Source organism: Delphinapterus leucas, chromosome 6 (genome assembly GCF_059928025.1).
Source record: "Delphinapterus leucas isolate spDelLeu-1000000601 "Yukka" chromosome 6, BTC_Dleu_Yukka2, whole genome shotgun sequence".
NCBI lineage: Eukaryota > Metazoa > Chordata > Mammalia > Artiodactyla > Monodontidae > Delphinapterus > Delphinapterus leucas.
In genome coordinates, this window is record NC_143134.1 from 26,967,174 (window position 1) to 26,994,640 (window position 27,467).

General features: G+C 38.2%; 1 protein-coding gene across 1 annotated transcript in view; it reads right to left on the reverse strand.

Moving 5' to 3' along the window:
• The window catches only part of LOC111167644 (contactin-associated protein-like 3), a 187,695-nt gene that overhangs the window by 81,962 nt on the left and 78,266 nt on the right, over positions 1–27,467 (reverse strand). The window contains exons 4-7 of the mRNA XM_089912900.1: positions 17,222–17,369; positions 4,465–4,668; positions 3,539–3,714; positions 2,330–2,473 (exon numbers count right to left, since the gene is read on the reverse strand). Coding sequence (XP_089769026.1) covers positions 2,330–2,473; positions 3,539–3,714; positions 4,465–4,668; positions 17,222–17,369 — 672 coding nt within the window. The remainder of the gene's footprint in view (positions 1–2,329; positions 2,474–3,538; positions 3,715–4,464; positions 4,669–17,221; positions 17,370–27,467) is intronic.

Sequence of the window (27,467 nt, forward strand, 5' to 3'; positions counted from 1 at the left end):
TTTTCATAAATTTCAGATAGAAGAATAAATCCCCAAACATTGCCCTTTCTCTCCAAAAAATACAATGCAAAGAAAAAGAGTGAGGCAGAACTTAACTTACCAGATAGCAAAGCATACTATGAAGTCACTGTAATCAAGTCACTGTGTTATTACTATAGGAATGGACATAGCAGTGGGACAGAATAAGGGACCCACAAAAAGATCTGAGAATATATGTAAAGTTAGTATGTAATGAAATTCAACTATGTGGGATAAAGTTTGGGTTAGTTACTAAGTAGTGTAGGAACAAATGGATATCAATAAGGCAGCATATAAAAATTAAATTTTATCATATATCACATAAAGAATAAATTTCAATCAGACTTAATTTTTAAAAAATTAAAAATAAATAGATAAATAAAACCAATTAAAAATTCTTACAAGAAAATCCATGAGACCATGTACAGGTTATAGAATTTTAGAGACATTCCAAAGCTATAAAGAAATACACAGACCTACTGACCACATACAAATAAAAATATTTATATACTTAACATATTTAATATAAAATTGATAAATCTGAAAAAATATATGGACTATGAATGACAAAGGATTATCTATCAAATATAAAACTCTCTTGTAAATTAACAGAAAGTTAAAAAAATAAAATAAAAAATAGGGAAAACAGTAAGACTGAACAATGATCAGGAAAGCAAATCCAAATGGGCAAGAAACAGGTGAAAAGATTATTTAATTCACCAGTAGTCACATAAACATGAAGTAACAATGAGATATTAGTTCATGTTCCTTGAGCTGGCAAGAGTCTAACAGATGTGGAACATGTGGCTGCCTGAGATGTAATGGAAGGGCTCTATCATATTTTGCTGGTGGGAAGTGTCATGTTTGAAAGGCAATCCAAAAACATTTATTAAAATTTAAAACTGTTTCAAACTTTCAACCAAGAAATTCTACTTTCGAAACTTTGTCCCATCAAAATGAAAGCCCCCAGTATCTGAAAACACATGTGTAATTGTGAGCTTATAGTTGTAAAAAAGTAGAGATAAAGCAGATGCCTTGGGTAGGAAATGACTAAATAAATAATGGTACACTTTCATAATGGAAAGTGACATAGAAATTCTAACGTGGAACTATTCCTGATAACTGAAAAGAATTCCTACAAGGTATAGTTGAATTAGAAAATCAAGATGGAGAAAAGCTTACATAAAATGATTTTTTTTAACAATGCCAAATATGAAGGCATATAAATTCATAAATACATGTGTGAGTATGAGTGTACTTATCTATACAGGATTCCTTTATAGATCAGTATAATATTATGGACCAAAGAAGGAAGGACAAATGCTAGCTTATTGACATCTCAGCTTGATGGAGGGACTAGCCATGTGGAAAGAAGGGAGAAAGAAGGAAGAGGAAACCAATCAAAGAGAAAGACATGGGCTTCCCTGGTGGCGCAGTGGTTAAGAATCCGCTTGCCAATGCAGGGGACATGGGTTTGATCCCTGGTCCGGGAAGATCCCACATGCTGTGGAGCAACTAAGCTCATGTGCCACAACTACTAAGCCTGCACTCTAGAGCCCGAAAGCCATGACTACTGAGCTCACGTGCCACAACTACTGAAGCCCACGTGCTCCGCAACAAGAGAAGCCACTGCAATAAGAAGCCCGTGCACCGCAACGAAGAGTAGCCCCCACTCTCGGCAACTAGAGAAAGTCTGCATGTAGGAACAAAGATCCAATGCAGCCAAAAGTAAATACATAAATTAATTAATTAAAAAAAAAAGACACTGCATTAAAAAGCTTTATATGATTGTACTTTAACATCTTTGTGAAAGTATTCATCTGTTTCCATACCTATATAAAAATTAAACCAAACATGAACGAAAAAGTACAGTAGGCTCTCTTTATGCCAGGTTCTGCATCCTCGTATTCAACCAACCAGGAAAATATTTAGAAAAAATATTCCAGAAAGGTCCAAAAGGCAAAACTTGAGTTTGCCCTGCACCAGCAACTATTCACATATCATTTGCATTGTATTTACAACTATTTATATGCCATTTACATTGTATTAGGTACTATAAGTAATCTAGAGTCAATTTAAAGTATATGGGAGGATGTGCCTAGGTTATATGCAAATGCTGTGCTATTTTATACAAGGGACTTGAGCATTCTTGGATTGCTCCAATCGGGGGGTCCTGGAACCAATCCCCCAAGGATACCTGTACATATGATTTGTACCTTCCCTGCCTTCAGAAGAGGTATATTTTAAAGCTGAATCAATCAAAAAAATTACAGCTCCCTTTTCTCTTGAACTTGCATATAGACTTTCTTACCATGATGAGGACCTGTGGTTTGTGTTTCTTGGACAAATCAATGATATCCACCCCATTATAACAGAGATTTTCAAAGCAGCCATGAAAGTTTTTATGTGGGAAAGCCACTGATTTTCTATGTCGAGGAATCCCTCCGAAGCTGATCTTAGAAAGAAAAAAATGACATAAATAATATTGTTTAATGATTTTCTGAGTATCTGCCTAAACATGTATGATTAGCAGGTACAGTGACAATTGTCTCAAATCTATTTGGCATTATTTTACCTTATCATGTTAATTTCAAATGAAGCTTCATATGCAGATTTACCAAAGTTTTATTTATTACATTTAGATAAATACGTTAAATATCCTTCTTACAATTTGCTGCTCATATGGCTCTGTCATTTTTGTTGGTGAAGAATGCTGCATCTTTATGTCCATGGTAAATCTTGATTTGTGTGACAATGCAGCCTACTGTGATGATATTCTACTTTATAAACCAGCCTGTAGGATCCTGGTCTTCGCCATGACTCTGATAGGTTAGAATAATAAAGCCATCGATAACATCTTTCAAAACCAGAATCTCCAGCTGGTCTTTGCTGCTGAGGGCACTCATACCAAATGAATGTTGAAATCTGGCTTGCTGAGAGAGGCACTGAGCAGAACTGGCAGAACAAATGCTGCATTTCAGTGTAGGTTAGACACACATAGGCAACATGCTGCAAATATTGTTAGGCCTTTAAAAATCCCAAGAAACAGTATTCTGAGTTGTGTGCATTTGGCTTTCTTGTCACTTAAAAAATCAGGTTGGAATATACGGTGATTACTTCTCCAAGTTATCCTAGGTAGCTATTCCTGTTTAGGATTGCCCTAAAACACAGAAATCTCCAAGGTAATATTCCCAGCCAAACACCAGATGGAATACAGAAGAACAGTGCAAACAATTGCATTTAAAAATGTTCCTTGTTTTATTGGTAGCTCTTCAGGTATAGATTTCCTAAACTTAATGACTATTTACTCTCATGTGAAGACTAACATCTGTAAGGGATAAAATGTCTCAATAGCTCAAGCATGCGTCTCCCACTGTGCAATTATCACCCATAGGGAATATTTTACCAGAATTCTGAATTACTAGGAAAGGGAATTTCTCTATGTAGCAGTATTTTCTCTAGAAGTTTAGTTTGCATTTAAGTGATAAAATCTGTAATACTTAAAAAGTCATTTTCACACCTTATAATCAAGATCCACATAGCTGGACTCTCCCTTTGCCCGAAAATGATGAGTGTGCGTGTCCACGGTGAAGTTGACATCAGTATCGAGGAGCTCAATCAGGACAGAATGCCAGTGCTGGTCGTCCAGCAGGCTGCCCAGCATGAGGGCATCAGGGGAGGGCAGGTTAGCATCGCCTGAAAAGAGAGGAAGGGTAAAGGCACTGTTCCATCCAGTTCAATACCAAGATTTCTACAATATTTTGAAGTTCAGCACTTCTCACAACAGTTACACTTTCCTGACATCATTTTATCCCATGAACTGGTCATCTGCTTTTATCTTAGTCCTAAATACAATCTTCTTTTGATCTTGAGTAACATATCTATCTTAGTTGTTTTATTATTATTAGGCACTGAATTTTCCATTTGCCTGGACTGTTCTGGTCTTCAGAGTAATTATTTATAGGGTCTGCTTTCTTTCTTAAAAGATTTTTTTTTTTTTTTAATTTAAAGAAAAGCAGACTGCCACATGCAGTGCCTCATTTGGATGTGTCTGGAGTCTTGGAAGCTTGACTACCCTATGTTCTCTTACAAATGGATCTTGAGAGCTTGTTTGGAGGTTCTAGCAGGGGAGCACAGCTACTCGTATAGCCTTGACTGAAGAACGGTCCTTCTCTATCGGGGAAGGTCGTCCTCTTCGACCGAGCCCACAGCTTTGGGAGGGATGCACGTGGAGCAGTGAGGGTGGAAGGGGACACCTGCCTAGACAGCCAGATCAGCCGAATCAACCCTGGCAATCAATGGGGTGACAGGTGTCACAGCCAGATCGTCCTCACATCCAAAAGTATTCTGGTTTTAAATTAATTACTTAACTGTGAAAAAATTCATTATAAAAAGATACTTTTGTCTAAATAGTATTCCCAAAAACACCACCTTGTAGTTTTTTACCTGAATTAAGGAATAAGATGAGTTTTCCTTTAACTAACTCCAGGGTGATATGTTTACCATTTGGTCCTTCTCTGTGGAGTAGAATCCCATTGTTCTCTCTGGTTTTAAATTTCAGAGAAATAACTTCTTTTGTTGGATTCATGGATTTCTGATTAAATGTGTACAGCAAGGAACTTTTCCCATCAAAATGAACCATCTCAGATCCTACAGTGGAAGACATTAAAAAGTGGTCTAAGTATAATATGTTCTTATTAGTGCATTGAAATGTGTAAGTCAACATACACATACACATACATAGCATATCTCTGGTTTGTTTAATGCAGGGGGAAAAATCTCTACTGCTAATTTTCTCTTGATACTGGTAGTTGATATATCTAAACTCCACTCTTAACCTTTTCTGACATTGTCCCAAAATGTATCATCTAGAAATACTCTCATTGAATAATTCTAATTGCTCCTGTCTTTTATTGGCCTATTTTCATCCTGTAAATAATAAAGATCAGGAAAAAAGCTGAAGTCCATGTCCCTTGAATAAAGTCTCCTTGCATGTTTAACAATCATTCAACATTTCTGTTTTTCTGAAAAGTTATAATAGTTCTCACACACTGCTAAGAGGTAAAATACCAGTGTCACTCAATGTAAATGGCTTAATTGTTTCTGAACAAGCAGCTTTGACTTTTAACAATTTCCCCCTAAGCAGTCACTTTGATATACCTTTGTCTGTCCATAAAAGACACACATAAAGACACCAGACATACTAAATACTACCCTACACTCATGTTAAAACGTCTTCAGTTAACAGGATGTATTTTTCTCCCAACATTTCGGCCCAGTGACAGCACAAAAGGGCACACCTATTTTGTGTTGTACCCTAAGCATGCTATGAAAATTGTTCCGCTGTAGCAGGCCATTGCTACACTGCTGCCATGTTCTCTCGACTTTCTGACAGTGCCCTATCTTTCCAACTATCAAGGTCACTTGCACTCAGTTTATATTAAGTAGTTATATTTTATCATTAGTATAAAAAAGACAGTGAAACCAACTGAAGACAGAACAAGATACACACAAAGTCATTTCTATTACCCAGAAAAATGTCATATTTTTCCTATTTCACAAGTAAAAAGAAAAGACATAATTGTCCTTTAATTAATAATACATTTGTGTCATAAATAAAGGTCTAAGAGAAAGCCAATAAAATATGAAGCTGACGTCTTTCAAGCCAATGATAGGATGTTGTTTATTTAATTTCACAAAAAGTTGTGACTAATGTATACTTCGACCTGCATTTTATTGAGATTAACTAAAATATTTCCAGAAAACACTTTATGTTCACAACTTAGAAGAATCATCCATTTTATGCAGCTACCTTTTGAAAATTCAGAAGTTTGATTCACATACATAGTGTAAAATATATAAACACTGCACTCTGTCTATAAGTTGTGTAAGCAAATAATTATTCTTCATTGCATAATTAAATAAACATGCCTGATAAAAACATAACTGTCAAATTCAAATGATGTCCCTTAGAGTATTAGATGACAAACTAATGAAAACTTGATAATAAAGAATTTAAATGCTTTCACATTTTTGCAGTACAGTTTATGTGTCACTGAAAGGCAATGATAATAATTAAGGCTTATTATTGCAGTTAGCTAATAAATTTTTTTCCGTAAATGATTTTGCCAGGGTTATTTTGATCGAATAATTTTTGTCCTCATCTTCCCTGTTGCTGTTTTGCTTTTTAATAGTAATATTGATCTTCTTGGGATCAGAATCTCCTGGAGTGTTTGTTAAACACAGATTGCTGGGCACCATCTCAGAATCTGTCTAACCAGGTTTGGGGTGGGGCCTGAGAATTTGCATTTCTAACAAGTCCCCTAGTGATGTTGATACTGCCTGTCTGTGACTATATTTTGAGAACCACTGCTCTAAGGCACCTAAATTATATTTCCTGGAATATTCCCCTCAAGCAAAATGGAGTAGTGAAAAATTTATTAGGTGATAGAAACGCAAAAGAATGGTCTTAAAAAAACTCTTTTGTCCTAATGTTTTGACTTTCCTTCTAATGTGATCACTAACACTTGTACCTAGAACACTTAACCACATGTGAGTCATCTTATGGTCATCTTATGGTCATCTTATGGTCATCTTATGAGGCAGATTCAACATGTATTTTGACAGATTTTTTTATAAGCCTCAAGTGACTAAATTATAATATAGATAGGTAGCCAACTGAGTAAAGCCAAACCACTTAAAAATAATGTACTTTGTAACAGTTCTGAGATTTTAACTAAAATCTTAAATGATAATAAACTTAAGCTCAATTCAAGAGGTTTAATAGAGATAGATAAAATTCAGGAATTGCTTTTGGAAGTCCGGAATGTTAAGCTTCCCATATCCCTCTGCAGCCTGTTATTGTACAGTCCCATGAGCTAATTTTTAAAGATTTGTTGAAAAACGAGCTTAAAAACCAAGAGTAGGTGGCAGAGAGCACATGTGCCTGCAAAGCCTAAAATATTTGCTGGCCAGTCCTTTACAGAAGAAGTTTGCCATCCCCCAATCTGCAGAACCATCCAGTGATGGTTGCTGTGCTTGGTTTCTGATTGTTAAGCAGTAAGAATGGGCTCACAACCAGACATTTTGCAATCTTTCTATGATTGAAAAATCGAAAACCCTATTTTATATAGGAAATCACAAATTTCATTATTTTTTTTGACTTTTGTGTTGCATAATTCAATACACTTTGTGGCTATTCTGGAATATATATTTTATAAGGTAAAGAATAGGTCAATACTTCAGATCCTGGTTATATATTTTTTGTATAATATTAAAGATTGGTTTCTATATAGACAGTCTTCCATAGCTTCAAATTCTACTTTGGCAAGCATTTTGCTTTGGCGTAATATAGTTTTGTTATTAAAAGACCATTTTCTTTCCATCCTCCCTCTCCCCCAACCCCAACCCAATTTAAATCCATTCCACAAGTACAGTTTTATTTTCAGTTGATATTGATGTAGCACCTTCTAAGTATCACAAACTCTGCTGGATGCTGGGATAAAACATGGCCAGACATGGCCCAGCCTTCCTGGAGCTGATGGTTCTTCCCTCACTTTCTCACTTCTACTGTCGTGAAAAAACATATTGCACCTGTGATATCCTAGTGTCTTATTGTGGGTTGCTAGGAAACTACAGTGACAAGGAAATAGCTTACAGCCTAGGATGGAAGTAGGAGAAAGAAAGGCTCTTCTCTAGTGAAAATGTTTGAAAAGAATGCAAAATATCAAGGTAATCTAGGTATCATATCATCATACAATACCCTTCACATAAAATTTACACATAGTCATCGGAAAGTAGCCAACAATGCTTCAAAAAATGGGCTACACTGTTAATCAAGAAGCCCTCCAGTTAAGCCCACACAATAAATAAGAATATGCATTATCACAAGATGATTTCTAACAGGAATGTTTAGATTGGAAAGTCAATTATAGGCCTCATCATAGAGAATCCATTTTATAAAATGTCATTTACTAACAAATGTTCATAAAGTAACCCGAATATCTGAAAACAAATTGGCAAGTCAGTAAATACAATTTTTAAAAAATTAGCACTATTTACTCAAACATGATTTGTAAAAGCAATAGATTAAAAAGTGTAAATTAAAAAAATATACTCATATTTTGGGATAGAGAGTATTTTGCTCAGTAGGTCATCAGCATTGAGCTCTCCAAGTGTGGATGAGGGAGAGCCCCAGGTGGCCCCCCTTGAGTTTTTAATCTCCACTGAGTAGAGGCTTCCTTGACCCTCATATCATTGACCACGGAGTGACCTAGAGAAGCCAACTTTCAAATCTCAGAGGTCACTGGTAATGAATGCTAAGGTGACTTTGTTTCTATCGGTCCACTAGCATGAGATTTTTGCTATTGGACTGTTGTAAGAACAAATAAAATTTTATATGTCCATAAATAATACAAATAATCCATCATATTTATTTGAATGAAACCACCAAAATAATGCATTAAACTACCACCTAGCATCATACTTAACTTTTATAAGAAACCCTCATGAAAAATGTTCTTGTATGTAATTCAACTATTTAAATAATTGGGGTACTTGACACAGAAGTCACTTATTATGCACTGAAATAGGAAGCGATAGTTTCCCCTATTGTAAGAGTACAGAAGCTACATTCTAAAAAAGAGTAGGAGGAAATATGATAGTTGAAAGTAGAAAGTGTTTTTCCAATTTTACATGATCTTAATTTATAATCATTAGTTTTATTAACTGAGGCTATATTTTGATAACCACATCACTAACAATATTATTAAAGTAAACCCCACATATACTTGCCAGTTAGGGAAGGAAATCTATTTTACCAGTAGTGAGACTAAATTTGTGCTGATATATTTACAGCCTCTGGATCTGTTCCCACAAACAGCCCTTCATAACACAGAGTAGTAGCTCAGAGAAAGGATTGTGGAATTGTCCTATAAGGGTTTGAATACTGGTTCTATAGTGGAAAACTTACTTAACCTCTCTGTGCCTCAATTTCCTCAACTGTAAAAGGATAAAGAAGTCTCTCCCACACAGCACTAATATGATTACTAAACAACTTAATATCTATACAGTGTGTAGAGCAGTGCCTGAAACATGGCAAGTCCACAATGGGCATTAGCTACATGATTATTGTTAGAGCAGTGGGCAAAGAAAAGGAGGTGCAACAACAGTTAAAACTGCATTGATGACTTCTGCTTCTGACCAAGATGGAGTAACAGGGGCCAGATTTACTCTCTCACTTGAAGCAACCCCCCCCCCAAAAAAAGGAAATAACATAAAACAATAGTTTTCAAGATATTTGACTTCAAGCAATAAAGGAGAGTGATGTTGCAGAGAAGAGAGACAGACAAGATAAGCCCTACAACTCCTTGGGGCACTGCATTAGAGAGTTTCCATCTCACAGAGCAGGAAGGAGAAACTGGGGCAAAGCCCAGCAGATTCCCTGAGTAGAGGAGACAGAGTCAAGAGCCTGGTAAGAACAAAGCACCTGAAGTCCATAGGCAGAGGTTGGAGAGGAAAGAGATGAACAGAGGGAACACTGGTGATCTGCAACACACCCCTCTTGAGCTTTCAGCAAAGCACTGATCAGTGCATGCAAGTAAGGAAACTCATCAATGCTGGGAAAAGAACCATCTGAAAGGATTACTTGGGAAATAGTGCTAACATGCACATGGGGTTGGGAATAGTGCCCATTCATATCATCCAGACTGGAAACCTCATAGTTCACTGTCCTTGGTTAGAGTACTCAGAAGGTTCTTACCTCAGTAGTGAGCCCTAGACTAAACACTGCTCTGGTGTGAGCGAACGAATTTTAAAAGCAAGAACTAAAAGGATCAAATCCCCTTCAATTCAATGTTTCCTGAACAAAGTTCAAGCATATAAGAATACAAAAATATCCAATAAACTAAAAATCAAAATGTCTGGCATTTAATCGAAAATTTCCAGGCATACAAAAAAGTTGGAAAGTATGACTCATATTGAGGGAAAAAAATCAATTGAAACTTATACAGAATTGACACAGATTATTATTAGCAAAGAAAGACAATAAGGTAGTTATTATAACAGCCATCCATATGTTCAAAAAGTCAAATAGATACACAAAAGATACTAAAATTTGAAAATTTCAATGTCTGAGATGAAAAAATACACTGTATGGGATTACTGGCAGGTTAAACACTGCAGAAGAAGAAATCAGTAAACTTGAAGACAGCAATAGAAATATTCTAAGGAATTAAAAGGGAAAAATAATAATTTAAGAAAATAAATAAAACATCAGTGAGGTGTGTGACAAAACAAAATCAAGCAACCTAATATGTGCTTTAACTCATATACGTGGTAATTGAGTCCTTTAAGAAGAAGAGACGGGGGAGGTTAGAGAAAATATTTCAAGAAACAATGACTGAAACTTTCCAAATCTGATGAAAACTATACAACCACCGATCCAAATAGCCTAATGAACTCCAAACACAAGAAACAGAATAAAACAAAACCAAAGAACGCCAGAAACAAATTGCTCAAAACCTTAAAAGCAGCTAGAGAAAAACAGATATGTCACACTCATAGAAACATAGACACAGATGGCTGTAAATCTCTCACCAGAAGAAAAGCAAGTGAAAAAACAGCAGAGCAGTATTTTGAAAGTACTAAATGGAAAAATGTCACCCTAGAATTCTATATTGAGTGAAAATAATTTACAAAAATGAAGGTGAAATAACAACTTTTTTCAGACATACAAAATTTGAATGAATTTCTCACCAGCAGATCCATACTACAAGCAATATTAAAGGAAGTCTTTGAGGCAGAAGGAAAAGGATACATGGAAATATGGATTAATACAAAGGAATGAAGAATACCAGATTTACAAGGAAATTATCATGTAGATTTTAAATGTCTTTTAAAAATAATTGAAAGGGTGAGACTTCTAAATGGCTGAGTGAGAAGCCTGGCAAATCCTACCTCTCAAAAGCAATGATAAAACTTGAAAAAAAATGTTAAGGATAACAACTGAAGGACACTGGAAACTGACCACAGACGTATAACAGATCTAGAAGCATATATTCAAGAAAATCTACTGAACCTCAATAAGGACAGTGGGAATCTGTGTTCTTTCAGCTAGAGGCTGCTCCACCTCCAGCCTCTCGGCACTGAACTTCTACTGTGCTTCTAGGGCTGCGGAGCCAAGCACATGGAAAATTCCTTCACAAGGGACACTGTCAACAACAGCTATCTCCGTGACAAGCAATAAGGGAAGGCCAACATTGCAGCCAGCCTGAGAGTTCAATGCTGTTGGGGGTAAAGCACTGATAGGCTGACCAGCCAGACACTTAACAAATTTAGAGGAATTTGGAGGAATCAAATTTGTACCAGCGGTCAGGGAACACATCCCTGAGGAAGAGATATTTAAGTGGAGACCTGAATGATGGGACGTGGACAGACAGGTGAAAAACTTGGGAAGAAGCATTTCAAGCCAAGTAAACCACTTACGCAAAGAAAAGAGTTTGTTGGGGAGTCTTGAGTTGCATTATGTGGGTGAGTTGAGTTGGAGAGATTTGAAACGACTTAGGGTATAATTTAGAGATAGCATATTCAGAATTTGATATTCTTTAGATGTGTAGGGACACATGTGTCAAAGGTGACTCCCATGTGTCTAGTGTAAGTTCCTGTGAATGATGGAATCATTAGCCAAGACGAGGAAAACTAGAAGAAGAATAGGTTAAGGGGTGGGGTGAATCAGGTCAAGAAAGCAATTTGAAACTCATTAAGTTTCTGATGTTCCTGATAAGAGATTGATTCCGTTTTCTTAATAATTGGTCCTATTGTCCAACTCTGAGGTTTTTCAAACATCACAGGTCATTTCAGGGTTAAAATTCTGGTAGCAAATTATAACATTTTAAGTGCCTAGAAGTTATTCCTTTAGACTAATTTAGTTACTATAACCCACTTTGTTTTGCTGCACTTTATTAGATGTGTATTGGTATGTCTTTCAATATTTACTTTCAGCAAAAGCCTTAGATGTATTCCTTTAGATGCAATAATTTGGGAGGTGATTAAAAATAAATCAGTGAGTAATTGTGTAATAACTTTAATTGAAATTAAATAAATTAACATAGCACTAAACAAATGTCTATTACATACAAAAATATGAGAGGCTGTTCTGTTTCATATGATTTTAGGGTTAATATTATTTTAACTTTAATATTTTTCTACTTAATATCAGATAAAACCATAAGGCTATATTATCAAAGTTTAGCAAAATTTATCGTTTTTACCCTTAGATAAAAATCTATCTTCTATTTATACTTGAACATAAATTGAGAATGAGAAACCTATGCCCAAGTTTAGCTGGTCTACAAAACATAGACATTTCCCCTCACCTGCACTGGCTCCCTAGCACCTGGAGGACAGAAATTGTGCCTTACTCATTTTATTCAGCTGGGGGCCTTGAATGGGGTAAAAGTTCTGTAAACATGTATTGAATTGAACTGACACTTCTACTGTTGCCATAATTGGAATGGATGATACAGATCAGCGCTCTGTCATACGACTAAAGACCATTATTAACTTCCAGAGTTTTTCTTTGTCATGGTGACTATTTCTCCTTTCATCCTATGTTCTTCTGTTCCTATTAATGCATTTTCTAAACTGAAATCTACTTAGAGCAGAACCAGTACTGAACAGAAGGAAGTTCCATATGCAGACTTTTCTCTTGATATTCTCCCTAAATATTTCAAAATACACATTATTTTTATAGAATGTTAACAACAGGTTTATAAATATTGACACATGTTGATGTTGTTATATAAAACCTACATGTTTTTCACTGCAACAGTCTATGTATTCTTTTTTTTTAATTGGAGTATAATTGCTTTACAAAGTTGTGTTAGTTTCTGCTGTACAATGAAGGGAATCAGCTATATGTATACATATATCCCCTCCCTCTTGGACCTCCCTCCCCACCCCCATCCCATCCATCTAGGTCATCACAGAGAGCACCAAGCTGAGCTCCCTGTGCTATACAGCAGGTTTCCACTATCTATCTATTTTACACATGGTAGTGTATTTATGTCAAACCTAATCTCCCAGTTCATCCCACCCTCACTTTCCCTCCCTGTGTCCACACATCTGTTCTCTACGTCTGTGTGTCTATTCTTGCTCTGCAAAGAGGTTCATATGTACCACTTTTCTAGATTCCACATATATGCGTTAATATGCAATATTTGTTTTTCTCTTTCTTACTTACTTCACTCTGTATGACAGACTCTAGGTCCATCCACATCTCTACAAATGACCCAATTCCATTCCTTTTTATGACTGAGTAATATTCCATTGTATATATGTACCACATCTTCTTTATCCATTCGTCTGTCAGTGGACATTTAGGTTGTTTCCATGTCCTGGCTATTGTAAATAGTGCTGCAATGAACACTGGGGTACATGTGACTTTTTGAATTATGGTTTTCTCAGGGTATATGCCCAGTAGTGGGATTGCTGGATCATATGGCAGTTCTATTTTTAGTTTTTTAAGGAACCTCCATACTGTTCTCCACAGTGGCTGTATCAATTTACATTCCCACCAACAGTGCAAGAGGGTTCCCTTCTCTCCACACTGTCTCCAGCATTTATTGTTTGTAGATTTTTTGATGATGGCCATTCTGACCAGTGTGAAGTGATACCTTATTGTAGTTTTGATTTGCATTTCTCTAATTATTAGTGATGTTGAGCATCCTTTCATGGTTTGTTGGCAATCTGTATATCTTCTTTGGAGAAATGTCTATTTAGGTCTTCCGCCCATTTTTGGATTAGGTTGTTTGTTTTTTTGATATTGAGCTGCCTGAGCTGTTTGTATATTTTGGAGATTAATCCTTTGTCTGTTACTTCGTTTGCAAATATTTTCTCCCATTCTGAGGGTTGTCTTTTCGTCTTGTTTATGGTTTCATTTGCTGTGCAAAAGCTTTTAAGTTTAATTAGGCCCCATTTGCTTATTTTTGTTTTTATTTTCATTACTCTAGGATGTGGGTCAAGAAAGATCTTGCTGTGATTTATGTATTCTTTTAAATAAACACAAGATTTTAAAACAGGAAATTATATGTTCTATTCCCTTCTTCTATTCCCTCTTAACCAACTTGATTTTCAATGCCTGATTTGACACAGGACTACAGTGCCACATGGATGACTTGTAGACCCCCATGGGGCTTACCATTCTGTGCCTCTCTAGACCAGGTTTCTAATAATTTATGTACTCTTTCTCTCCTTTCTTCCCTATTCCTTTCCTGTCTTCCTTCCTTCCCTATTCCTTTCCTGTCTTCCGTCCTTCCCTCTCTTATTCAAACAATAAACACAATGATAAACATAAAATTACATTACAGTAGTGGGGCTAATACAACACAATATGACAAGGAACACTTGAGAATGACACAGAGCATGAACATGGGGAGACAATGTAGATGGCAGAAAAGAAGGGACAGAAGAGACCCAAAAGATGACTAACAACCTCGTTAAAGAAATGAGGGTAGAACTGGGGATGATTATCCAGATGTGTGGGGCTTCAGATACCTGTGTCAAGGATGTCAACTTGGAATTGGTCAGACAGTATGTAAATGTTGTTGAAAACTTAAGCAAGTGGATGAAAACTCAAAGAGAAACGCTTTTAGAGTGGAATACGAAGCCTAGAATAAGTACATAGGGAATGCTGACATTGGATGGAGGGGACTGCTAGAGGGGGGCAGGGCAAGGAAAAGGGAGGAACCCCATGCCAGACACTAGCCTTGGTATGCAGGTCAGCAGGGACTCTAAGAAGACCCCATGCACTCCATTTCTACTCTAGAAATGGGGGAAGGGCTTTTCAGTTAGTGAAAATATATATGCCAAGCCAAGAAGCCATGAAAATCTGCAATTTTTACAGGAATAGTAAATATCATTGTAAATGGAATGTAAAAAGATGAAACTGAAAAGAGAAGTTGCGTATAAGAGACATTAAATGCCAAGATAAGCAATTTGGACATTCTCTCACTATCAACAGAGCAGTGGAAATACACATCAAAAAAGATAATAATTATCACTTTGAGCTGTAAATCATATCACACTAAATTACTGCCAAAAATAAAAATGCAAATTGCTACACTTGAGTAATTATTAATAATAAGAATGAAGACAAAACAGAGCCACTACTATTGAGGAATGTATTTTGTGTTGTTTTACAAATAGTGGTGATTATTTTCTGTTTGCATTTTTATGCTAGGAGTCCCTTATGCCCAACAGCTCATGTTTGCTGAATTTAGGATGCACGCAGGTTCCATGACAGCTGCACAGCCAACTGGCCCTTCAGGGGGCCAGACACGCAGCTTTGATCTTCCTGGTACCGACCTCTAACCCAAGAAAGTAGAGTAATATCTCCTCACGAAGAACGTCAAGTTAACGGCAAATCCCCGTCAAAGAGCATGTTCTGCTTTGAAGTCAGTAAACCTCAAGTTGATTCCAGAGTAATGGGAGAAGGAGATGTTAATTTCATGGGATCAAACAGAAACTCTAAATATCAGGTGTCCTAGCCATTGCAGCAGTGAGCACACCAACAGATCCCAGAAACAAAAGCATGAAGGTTAATGATCAATGGAAAGAGGGAAAATAGATTCACAGCAATGCAACACCATCTATGCTAAATGTTCCATGGACTCATAAATACTAGAGAGCAGAGGTGGGGTTAGGAAGCAGAGCCAAAGTGGAACAGGTCATTAGGAAGGGGTATGAAACAGAGGCTGAAGGTGACCCTTGAGTATGGGATGGGTGGCTTGGTGAGACTCAGCTCCAGAACCACCCATTGTCTGTTGGGTTACCAAAGTGGAAATGATATCACTGCTATTCAACAACTCATGTCCACCCCCATCCCTGTACCATGAGAACACTAAATTCCTGCTCCCACAATTTATATATGCTGTTTCTTCCTACAAGCACCATCCCTGCCTCCTGCCTCACTGCCCGTGCCCTCTACTTTGAAAACCGACTGCTGGAAATGTTCCTTTTCCCACCCAACTGACTGAATACTCTATTCCCCATGCCCCATGTTCATGTTACAATATTTTATATTTGTTTTGTACAATTTTATGACTTCTCATAAAATCCTGACAAAGAAATAAATAATTTTAGAAGCGTCCCCCACATCCAATACAGTTCTCTGCAAATAAATAAATTCATATATGACAAGTGAGGGAATAAAGAAATCAATGTCTGAATAGTATGCTAGTTATGAAAACAAAATTAGGAAAAAAGACAGTTTTAAATCTTAGATTCAATACGTAATAGCTCCAGCAAACTTCTTAATTTCTTCAAGGTTCAGTTTCTTCTTTCTCTGAAGCAGTGAGATTACTACTATACTGAATTCATTTGGTTGGTGTGGGAGATGAATGAGAAAATGTCTGTAGGAGGTAGGATCTGACACATTAAACGTCCTGTATACGGTAGATCTTATGGTTACACTTTTCTGCAAAGTTAATGCTCTGATCAGGTACAGAATGAGGTGTGACCAAAACCCCAAGATGTTCCCATCCAATGTATTCTTTGGGTTATTCCAGTTTTCTAGAATATTGTTTTTTAAATTAATTTTTTCATTTTGTGTTAATTTAAGAAATACCAGTATATTCTGGACCTTCAAAATGGCAGCTGTAGAGTTGATCCCCTATATATTTCACTGAATGCTTTTATGCCCATGTTTATGCTCACATTGGCTGCCAGCTCTTTTATTTTTATCATCAGTGGGGAAGAGGGAAGACATAATACATAAATGATGTTCAAAAGAAGGTTCCACAGTGATGCAAGTAGAGGGAAAAGTGAGTCATCATGGGGAACAGGGAACACAAGGACACCTGCACTCACCTGTATTCCCACAGGAGGATCATCCCAGTGTCAGAAGACAGCACCATCAATCAGAATAAGCAACTGTTCTTGATTTGAACTTTGTTCATTTTATGAACTGCCTGCTATGAAACAGATATTCTGCTAAGCTCTGCGAAGCTAAGATTCTAAGGCTCATTTCAGGTCCTCCTCTGAATTCAACCTTAAAATAACTATAATATTATCAAGACTTTCCATAAACCCAGTTCTACACGCACAGGTATTTAAAAGGCTGAAGAAGTCAAGTTCAGTTTTCAATTTGGTGTTTAGAACACATCACTCCGTCATCGATTTCCATCAGGGAATAAACACCACTTACTGTATGCACATCCGTACACTTCAATCCTCATCCCAATCCTGCCCTTGGGATTCCAGGTTAAGGGGAGGAAGCGCAGGAATCTGGCTTCGAAGGGAGGCTGGAGTTTGTAGTGCACCACGCTGTCTGCATTTGTGTTTCCTGGAAAACCCTGGGAGAAAATGGAGAAAGGCGTCAATGTGTCTGCAGAATATCGTCTTCCTGTTGTCACCGCACATGCTAATGAGCGATCAATGCTTCATTTTGTTAATATGCAAGTGGATGCTTGCTTTTGAGAAACTCTGCTAACATTTAAGAGGGATGTGACAACCTTTCTTCAATGCCTGGATTAGTGACCATCATCTAAATTTTCCTTATTTGCAGGGTAGTTTAAGTTTCAGTGGCAAAATTAAAGCAGATATAAACCTGCTACTTTTGAAGGCTTGCTTTTAGAAAGTTATTCATCCCCTAAATCATTTCCTAGCCTCCAAGCAGTCAAGACACTCACAAGCAACCTCACATCCAGGACAATCAAGCACAATGGTAACCTGCAGGTTTTGCGATAAGAATCCTAGATCCAAAAATTTGAGAGCTGGTCAGCGTTCTGATCAGCGTTCAGCTGGTCAGCTGATCAGCGTTCTAGTTCAAAACCCGTGCTTATAAATGCAAAACTCAAGCCTGAGAAAATGAAAAGATTCTGTGGATGCAGGACAGCTATTATCCAGCATGGCCAGGACAAGATCCTGGGGCTTCGGATTTCAATCCCTGTGTTCATTGTGTGTTGTCAGGCTGCCCCAAGTCATCAGCATTTAGGGGGTGCATGGGAGAAACACATCAATGCCACCTGCTACAAGACAGAGGTGTGCTTTCTCAGCCGCAGTCATCTGGCTTCATGCTGGAAGGGGTCAGCATGAGAGCAAAGGAACTTGTTATAAGGAGTGTGACTTCTTTTCCATGGTGTTCTTTTTAATGTAAATATCAACAAGAAGGGAAAACAAAGAATGCATGATGTTGTTGTACATATAGCATCTTAACAGAAAACGTTGCCCCATCTAAGACCTGACCAGTTTAAGCTCTGAAAACAGAGTAAGGGCTCTCAGGTATGGGTCTCTTCTGAAATCTACTGTCAAAACTTTAAAAACTATCAAAATTTCACCAATTTTTTGGAACCCACAGTGAAAACATAAAATGTATATTTTGGGGTGGGTCACCTTCAAGTTCTGCACTCTTTGATTTCACAAATTTTTATTACCCAGAAGTCAAAGGTGTTCACATAATAGTTCTCCATTTAATAGTAATAAAATGAGGGAACAAAAGGGGTCAATGCTTTCTCATGCTCACTTGCACTAGAGGGACAAACCCACCTAACTGCCATGCAGTTAATACAAACAGCCAGAAATAATTACGCAGCCCAGGAGCAAGACTCTTTAGTTCTACCAAAAATGATGCTTGCCTAGTTATTTAGCTTTGTGAGATGCTGAGCCAGGTTTAACAACCAGACCAAACAAAGCCAGTAATCAAGTTTGTGAATCATGACCACCCGGGAGATTTCCTTGGTATAAATAGATGGAACTAAAAAAACCCAGAAAACTCAAATGTAATGAGAGTGCGTGTCCCAGACATTATAAAGAAAATGGTTAGATTATAAGCCTATAAAATTCCTTACACTAACTCATCAAAATTCCAGGATAGAGAGTCTTGTTCCTACTTTACACATGAAAATGCTGACTTCCCCAAGGTCACAGAGGTAACAAGATGGAGAAGGATTTTGTGGAAGCTGGTTGCCACAGGTTAACTCTGCATAGGACCGCCTAGTCCACTGTTGAAACTCTGAACCTAGAGTAGGGCTGCTGAGGAAGCACTGGTGTCTCTTCGCTTCCATGGAGGACTTTTCTTCCTGTTCCTACGAGCTTCATTTTTTCACGTGTTAAAACAAACTCCTTGTTTAATGAATGAAACACCACCACGGAGGCACTCAATCATTTCTCTTGTTCAATGAAAGTGAAATCTTTGACCTACATCATCTTTTCTTTCAAGCGTTAACAATCGTTGTGCCAATATCAGGTAAGCTCTTTTCACTGTCTCTATGCTCCAAAGAAGAACTCAAGAATGTCCACTCCCTGTCTTTACACTGGACCCCAGGCTGATGTGGGTATAAGCAGCATTCTCCCAGCTCCACCACTGCCTAGGGCGTGGCCTTAAGCTGGTAATATCTGCTGCAAGTCACAGTTCCCTCGTCTACAAAACCAGTTTGGTAAAACCTACTTTAAAGATTTGAGTACTAATTAAGTGAGATCATGTCTGAAATGTAACCCACCCACTGCCCACCTGGAGGTAAATGCTCCAGGAGCGGTGGATGCTGTGATTGTGGCTGTGGCTGGTCTTTTGGTTATTACCGGTGCATTTGGTAGAGAGAGCTCATCTGTCAGACTCTGCATCCCGTCTTTACATTTAATCTCAGGTTCAATGTCCAAGACATCCAGATAAACAGTCAGGAGAGGAACATTGCCTCCTACATTTGCTGCAATTCTAAGGTTGTAATTCAAGGTAAGAAGTAAAATTGATATTTATTTTAGTAGCTGACAAAACTTGTAAGCCTCAGCATAAACTACATAATGAAATTATTTCCTAGGAATGCTAAATTGTTTTATTTTCCTTATATATTATTACTTCTTTCTGAAGTATTTTGTTTATTGAATACAGACTCTGAAAACTGTACTTCAGCTTGGGGTGATGACAATGCCCTACAGCAAAAGGAATTTCTCTTTATGTTTTAATGAAATTTAATACAGAATATTCTTTGCTTTCTGAGCCAGAGTACACTTCAAGAAATATTTCAGGTGAGAATAATCGGTGTTAATAGTATACAAATAGAGGAGATTAAGAACACACTCTTTACAACTTCTGAGATCTGCGCCCAAAACATTCATTATATGTGATTTTAATCACAATCAAATATTTGAAATGTATGTATCTATGTATACACATACATGTATACCTATGTGATTATCTTAATTAATTCTAATTTCAAGAAATTACATTATTTTTGTCCTATATAGAACTATCAATAGTTCCTTTGAATATAAATAAATGATACATTTCTTTAAAGATACAGAAATTTAAATGAAATGAGTTTGGAGTAGAAGGGATCTCTACTAGCATGCCACTCAGACATTTGGGGCTTATTACTGAAATAATCTCATATTTTTTACCAAGCTAATGTTTATCTTTTAAAAATGTGGCATAATCTATTATTTGGATTATATAATTTTGCTTTGGTGTTTCTAGAACAGACATAAATGTACAGGCTGAGCATAGAATGTCGGGAACAAAGGCCCACTCTTGCTTTGTTCTAACAAGTGAAAAAATGAAGCTCACAGGAATAGGAAGAAAAGTCCTCCATGGAAGCGAAGAGACACCAGTGCTTCCTCAGCAGCCCTACTCTAGGTTCAGAGTTTCAACAGTGGACTAGGCGGTCCTATGCAGAGTTAACCTGTGGCAACCAGCTGCCACAAAATCCTTCTCCATCTTGTTACCTCTGTGACCTTGGGGAAGTCAGCATTTTCATGTGTAAAGTAGGAACAAGACTCTCTATCCTGGAATTTTGATGAGTTAGTGTAAGGAATTTTATAGGCTTATAATCTAGCCATTTCCTTTATAGCATTCCTCTGTTAGCTATTACAGAATTAAAAAAACAAACCAACAAAACTCTTCCTACTATTGATCACCAGAACCACAATAGTCAATAGCTTAAGGACATCCCAACTGAACGTTTTATCCACTATTAAGAACAAACCCTGTTTGATAAAGTTTTCAGTTTCTACAAGCATGTTTTTTAGCTACGTGCGAAAGTGACTAGAGTCTGTGGCTTGTGGTCCACTCACATGCTATAAATGTATTTCCAAAATAATTTATTTAGAAATTGATGCTGCTGGGCTTCCCTGGTGGCGCAGTGGTTGAGAATCTGCCTGTCAATGCAGGAGACACGGGTTCGAGCCCTGGTCTGGGAAGATCCCACATGCCGCGGAGCAACTAAGTCCGTGAGCCACAACTACTGAGCCTGCGCTCCGCAACAAGAGAGGCCACGATAGTGAGAGGCCTGCTCACCGCGATGAAGAGTGGCCCCCACTCGCCGCAACTAGAGAAAGCCCTCGCACAGGAACGAAGACCCAACACAGCCGTAAATAAATAAATAGCAAATTAGCATCATACTTAATTCTGAATATTAAAAAAAAAAAAAAGAAATTGATGATGCTTCTGAAAAGCTGCCAAGTCCTCCTTTAGCTTGTTTAGCAATCACATCAGTGGCATCTAAACAATCATGAGAAAGGATCGGTATGAGGCTCGTGTAGGGCCAGGGTTTCTGGTGTAATGTTGAGTCATCACAATGCTGTACTGAACCACCTTCAGGATGCCTATAATGCATTTATCAGTTTAAGTTTGAAGTATCTGTGACTTAAGAAAGACGTTTGCATCAATTCTTTACTTCAAAATGTGAGAGGCACTGCTTATAGCAATAGGTCTCAATGCATTAAAAATAAATGAAGATTGTCTCTACTCTCTGTCACTAGGAAATCAGGGATTCATAATTCAAGCACACTCTTAAGAGTATTTTACCACCTCTGAGGTAAGGGGTAGGGTGTTGTTGGGATTAAAAAGGCACACAGAAATCCCCAAGTTCTAATTCTGGCCTTTCTAACTGCTGGACCGTGAAGATCTTAGACAAAACATTTTATCTTCCCAGCTCTCAGCTTCTTCACGAGTAATGTGGGAACAGTAATAAGTATTAGTGTTAAAAATAATAACACTCTGTTCCTGTTATTTCCAGAGGTTCACAGACCATGAAAAAGTCTACTAAAATTACTTCCTATAATCAGACAACGAAAAAGTTGTACTAAATTGCTTTAAAGCAAATGGTCTTGTTAATTATTTTTAATATTTTCTTGAACTGCAAAATACTACAACATTTATACATGAATAAAATTGAGGAAAGTATCCTTTCACTTTAGTTTTATCGAGTGAACTAAAAATTCAGTAACACGGTTTGTGATGCCAAATATGTGACCTGGAGTGAGTCACTGACTCTGAGACGTTGTTACAGGGAAGAATCAAATCCGACTATATGTTGAATCTGCTTCTTTTACTTTAACCTTTGCTTCCTGTTGCTTTTGTTCACTAAAAGGATATTGTCTATACATAATGGCCTGCCTCGGGGAACCCTGCCCCTCTGCCTGAATGTTAAACCAAGGTGCCTTTGTTCAGGGAAACATCTGGACTCTGTCCATCTGTGGATGGCTGCAAGAAAGAAGAAATTAACACATCCCCTCCCCGAGGCTGGCCATTCCAGGGGATATTTGCAAAACTTATGGTCTTTTTACTTTACTTCCTCATCTCCTCCCCCTCTCTGTGCTATAAAAGAAACTGGCATCCAAACCCCGGTAAGATGGTTATTTTGAGACCTTAGTCTGCCATCTTCTCGGTCTGCAGGCTTTCCGAATAAAGTCGTATTCTTTCCCTCAATACGTCATCTCTGATTTATTGGCCTGGTGTGCAGTGAGCAGAACGAACTTGGACTCGGTAACAACCTCAGTTTATCCAGATGCGGGTGCTTTGTACCAGGTGAACTCTAAAGTTTTCCCTTGTTTAGATAAGTTTACTTCAACACGTTCCAGAAGGTAAAAGAATAATCTCTCCTTCTGCTTGATTAAAGTAAGCAAACATCTACCTAAAGTGCACTTAAAATATTTGCTTTCCAGACATTTATGTAATATATTCTGCCATGAAAATCTCAAGTTGTGGTCAATGTGTTGGAAAAAGTATACACTTAATCAGTATTTCCAGTTTTGGTTTATGGCCTCTTGGTGGAAGCAAGTCACAAGAGTCAGAAGCAGAGACAACCATCTCTGTGTGTCCCACCACCTTCTCCTACAGCAAGAAGGAACCCACCTGCCCCATGGCTGAGCACAACTACACCACACAGGAACTCACAATGCCTGGCCCTGAAATAATCCAAAACCCAGGGCCAATGCAGATATGTGAAACTGGGTCCTAAATTCTGCTTTTAATTGACATGCTTTTGTTATCTGTATTGTTTAGACAGCTGCAACGTAAGCATTAGAGAAATATTATTAAAATCAAGTATTTTTCAAACACGTTGCTAAAGTTATAGGCTTTTACTTTTTTTTTTTTCACTCCTGCTTGAAATATTATTAATCTAGGATGGAAGGCAGCTCACCCTTCCTGTGCAGCAAAAGTACAGCTCAAGTTTCTCAATACTCTTTCCTTCCCAATCTTTCTAAATGATCAGGAAGAAAACATTTTAGAAGACATATGGGAACATACCTTTTGCTGGCAAAGATGTTGAAAACAGAGAAAAAGTCAGAAAAAAAATTACTTCCAATGACATCAAGACCATATTTTGAAATTGTTACCGACCAGGGTTCTTGGCGTCCTTAAACTATAAAAATTGATCAAAGGCCAGACAAGAAATTCAGGCAAGGCTTTATTGGCGCCCCTGCTGCAGCAGGGCAGAGCGCGAACAAATACCAGCTTCCTTTGTTTGCTTGCTCCCTAAGGGGGGGCGAGCTTGTTCCTTATATGGCAGTGGTCCCCAAACCTTTTTGGCACCAGGGACCAGTTTCATGGAAGACCATTTTTCCATGGACCGGCAGGGGGTGGGGTGGGGGGATGTTTCAGGCAGTAATGTGAGCAATGGGGGGCAGCAGATGAAGCTTTACTTGCTCCTCTGCCACTCACCTCCTGCTGTGCAGCCTGATTCCTAACAGGCTGCGGTCTGGGGGTTGGGGACCCCTGTTATATGGCATGAGGGTAGGGGTGTGTCCAGGGGTCGGGCCAGAAGGGTAGCTTAGGTGGTTTGCCCACCCCTTAGGTGTGTTGTGTGCAGGGGGCACATGCAGTACCCTGCTTTTGCTCTGGGCTCTTCAAAAGTGGCAGTTGGGTTTTTTGGTCTCTTTGTATCTTTTGTCCAGAATTTGCCCCCAATGAGATGCACATAGTTACTTTTAGTCCCATACAGTTTCTTTGTATTTTGTTGCTCGAGGAGAGGTGTGTCGAGGTGCAAGCACTGCAGCACTGCAGCAAAGGGCTCCAGGTCCCAGCAAAGGGTCCCAGGTCCCAGCCTGTCTCAAAATCAATATATGGCTGTTGAAAACCATACTAGAACACTGCAAATAAAAGTATGTTATTTGATACATGGCACAAATTGAGTTCTGACAAATGAATTGGCTTCTAAACTTCAAGAGTAACACAAAAGAAGAAAATGAAGTATGGTTAGTGTTATAAGGAGTGCCTCAAATGAGTGTTGGGTAGTGGGCATATTCTATTAGCTTCAAGGAATTAAATAAATTAATGAAATTAAAGGAATTAAAGTATTTAACTGTGAGTCTAGACTGTTTTAAGGAATTAAATAATTCCTTTATTTAATGGGCATATTCTAGTAGCTTCAAGGAATTAAATAAATTAATGAAATTAAAGGAATTAAAGTATTTAACTGTGAGTCTAGACTGTTTTAGGAGAATAGCACTAACCCAGTGGCCTCCTGTATATGTTGAAAATAGTAATATGCAAATTGGGTGATTTGTACAAAATTTAGGAAGATTTCTCATTAAGAAGTTCCATTGACTTAAGGTGATACCAATATGTGTTTAGTTCAACATTAAACTACTTCAAATGGTAGGGAATTCCTTTAACCTACAGTTATGTCGAAGCCCTAACCCCAATTACCTCAGAATGTGACTGTATTTGAAGAAAGGGTCTTTAAAGAGGTGATTAAGGTAAAAGGAGGCCATTAGGGTGGGTCCTAATCCAATCTGACTGGTGTCCTTATTAGAAGAGGAAATCTGGACACAGAGAGGCACCAGGGAAGTGTGCACACAGAGGGAAGACCATGTGAGGACACAGCAAGAAGACAGTCATTTGTCAGCCAGAGAGAGAGGCCTCAGAAGAATCCAACCCTGCCAACACCTCGATCTGGGACTTCTAGCCACCAGAACTGTGAGAAAATAAATTTCTGTTGTTTAACCATCTGAATGTGGCATTTTGTTACTGCAGCTCGAGGAAAATAATACTCTTAGCTTCTGGATTGCCCTGTGGTGGCCTTGCTGAGTGACTTGGATCAGTGAGTCCCTTATGGCTCTAAAGAGCCACAATCCATTATACTCATGACCCTCAGGGTCTCACAAGGTTTGTATGCTAGGTGGGTGCCATGTTTGCTACCGCTCTCTAAGTCTGCCTTATTTCCAAAGCAGTTTAAATTTCTCCTCAGACCATCACTGACCAGTCTAGTTCTGGCAAGCAGAAGGCACTCTCAGCGGCATTGTTGAAATTCAGGAGTTTTTCAAGTTTAATTGTGTCTGCCAGTTGAATTCCCGGAAGAGTATGTGGCTGAGAAGGACAATGATGGTGCCTCCTAGCTAACTCAGACCATCCTTAACCACATTCCACACTGTCTGTGCCTAACAGACACTTGTTAATTGACTCAATTTTCAGGGCCAGTTGGTCATTTCTAGGCCTTTCCATTCTTTCTAGTGCAGGCCCCTTGTTTTTTCCTATAGAGAGGGCCAGTTCAGAGGTGTCCTCTATGAGTCATCACTCTTAAGGGCTCAGGGAAATTACACTGAGTTCTTATTTTTGAAATGTGGCATCACTTATTTCTGAAATATGACAGATTAAGCGCTTTACAAGGGAATGACCATTTCTTAGTTAATGAATGAAGGGCCTTGGTCGTGCCCTCCTCAGGAGCAGAGCGTCCAGAGCTTCAGAAGGACTTGGTGTGTTCTGTCCACCTTAGCACAGGACCATGCTGGTATTTTCATGTAAGAAACTAAGGGTGTTAAACCAGATCATCTTATTAAAATAACAGAATATAAGATTGAAGGAAAGCTCCGAGGTAAGAAAGACTGAAGGAAAGGAAGAAAAGAAATCAGAACCAAAAGAGATAACAGTGATAACATCGCAGGCCTGAGTCACCACCCTGAGAAAGGCTTGCTGGTGTCTAGGAACCTGGATTTGGGGAGGGCTTTCACCACTCCCAGAATTGATAAGAGTGGCTCACTGCTGCCTAAGATGTTTATGCAAACGATGTGGTTGATGCTGAACACTTGCGTTCCTTCTGGAATCTGGGATTTTGATATGTGCCAGGGAGAGGGTGCCTACATGATCATCCCCCATAAAAGCCTGGACTCCTAGGCTGAGGCTAAGCTTCCCTGGTTGGCAACATTTCACACATTTTGTCCTCATGGCTGGAGGACTTAAGCATGTCCTGTGTGGTTCCATTGGCAGAGGACTCGAGGGAGCTTGCCTCTGGTTTCCTCCAGACTTTGGCCCACTTGCCTTTTCCTTTGTTGACTGTACTTTGTGTCCTTCTGCTGTAATAAATCACAGCTGTGAATATAACCCTATGCTGATCCTTATGAGTCCTTCCAGTGAATCATGGAGCCTGGGAGTGGCGTGGGGGACCCCAATACAGGAGTGATCACGGAGAACTGCCAGAGGCAAAGAACCCAGAGCGGAATGCTGCCTGGAGACATTCCCTATAGGACACAAGTCACCTCCATGAGAACTGCACAGAACAAGCTCTTAACATAGCATCCTCCTTTCCACCTGTCACAGATGGGCCTTTCATACTAACAGGAGATCTGTTCTGCATTTCCACACTTTCAAGTAACAATCACAGGTCACAGGAAGATGCATGACACAACATACTTATATATTCCAAGCACTTTATCTAGTAACAGGGCAACTCTACGAGGCTTTCTCAAGACTTGGCTTTTTTGGTGATTTCACTGCTTCTGAGAATGAGATTATTATCTTGCGCTCAATAAAACATACAAATAAATAAATGTGTTAATGTCTTTACTAACTGTTAGATTTTGGTAGACTAGTATAGGCTATGTGTGGTAGGATTAATTCTTAGATTTGCCAAAGTCCAAAAGAAGAGAACCAGGGAAGCATCAAACTTCACACTTCTCATCACAAGAAAAGGAATGTGTAATAATGTGAAGTGATGCTTGTTAACTTAACTTATTGTGGTAATCATTTCACAATATATACATATATCACATCATTATGTTGTACACTTTAAACTTACACGATATCATGTGTCAATTACATCTCAATAAAACTGGAAAATAAATTTCACGCTAATGGTAGACATCTTGAACAAAAATTCCATTTTTAAATCATTTGTGAGGGAAAGTGAAAGCCACTGAACAACTTAACCCTCTGAGACATTCCTTATGGATTTTTAACC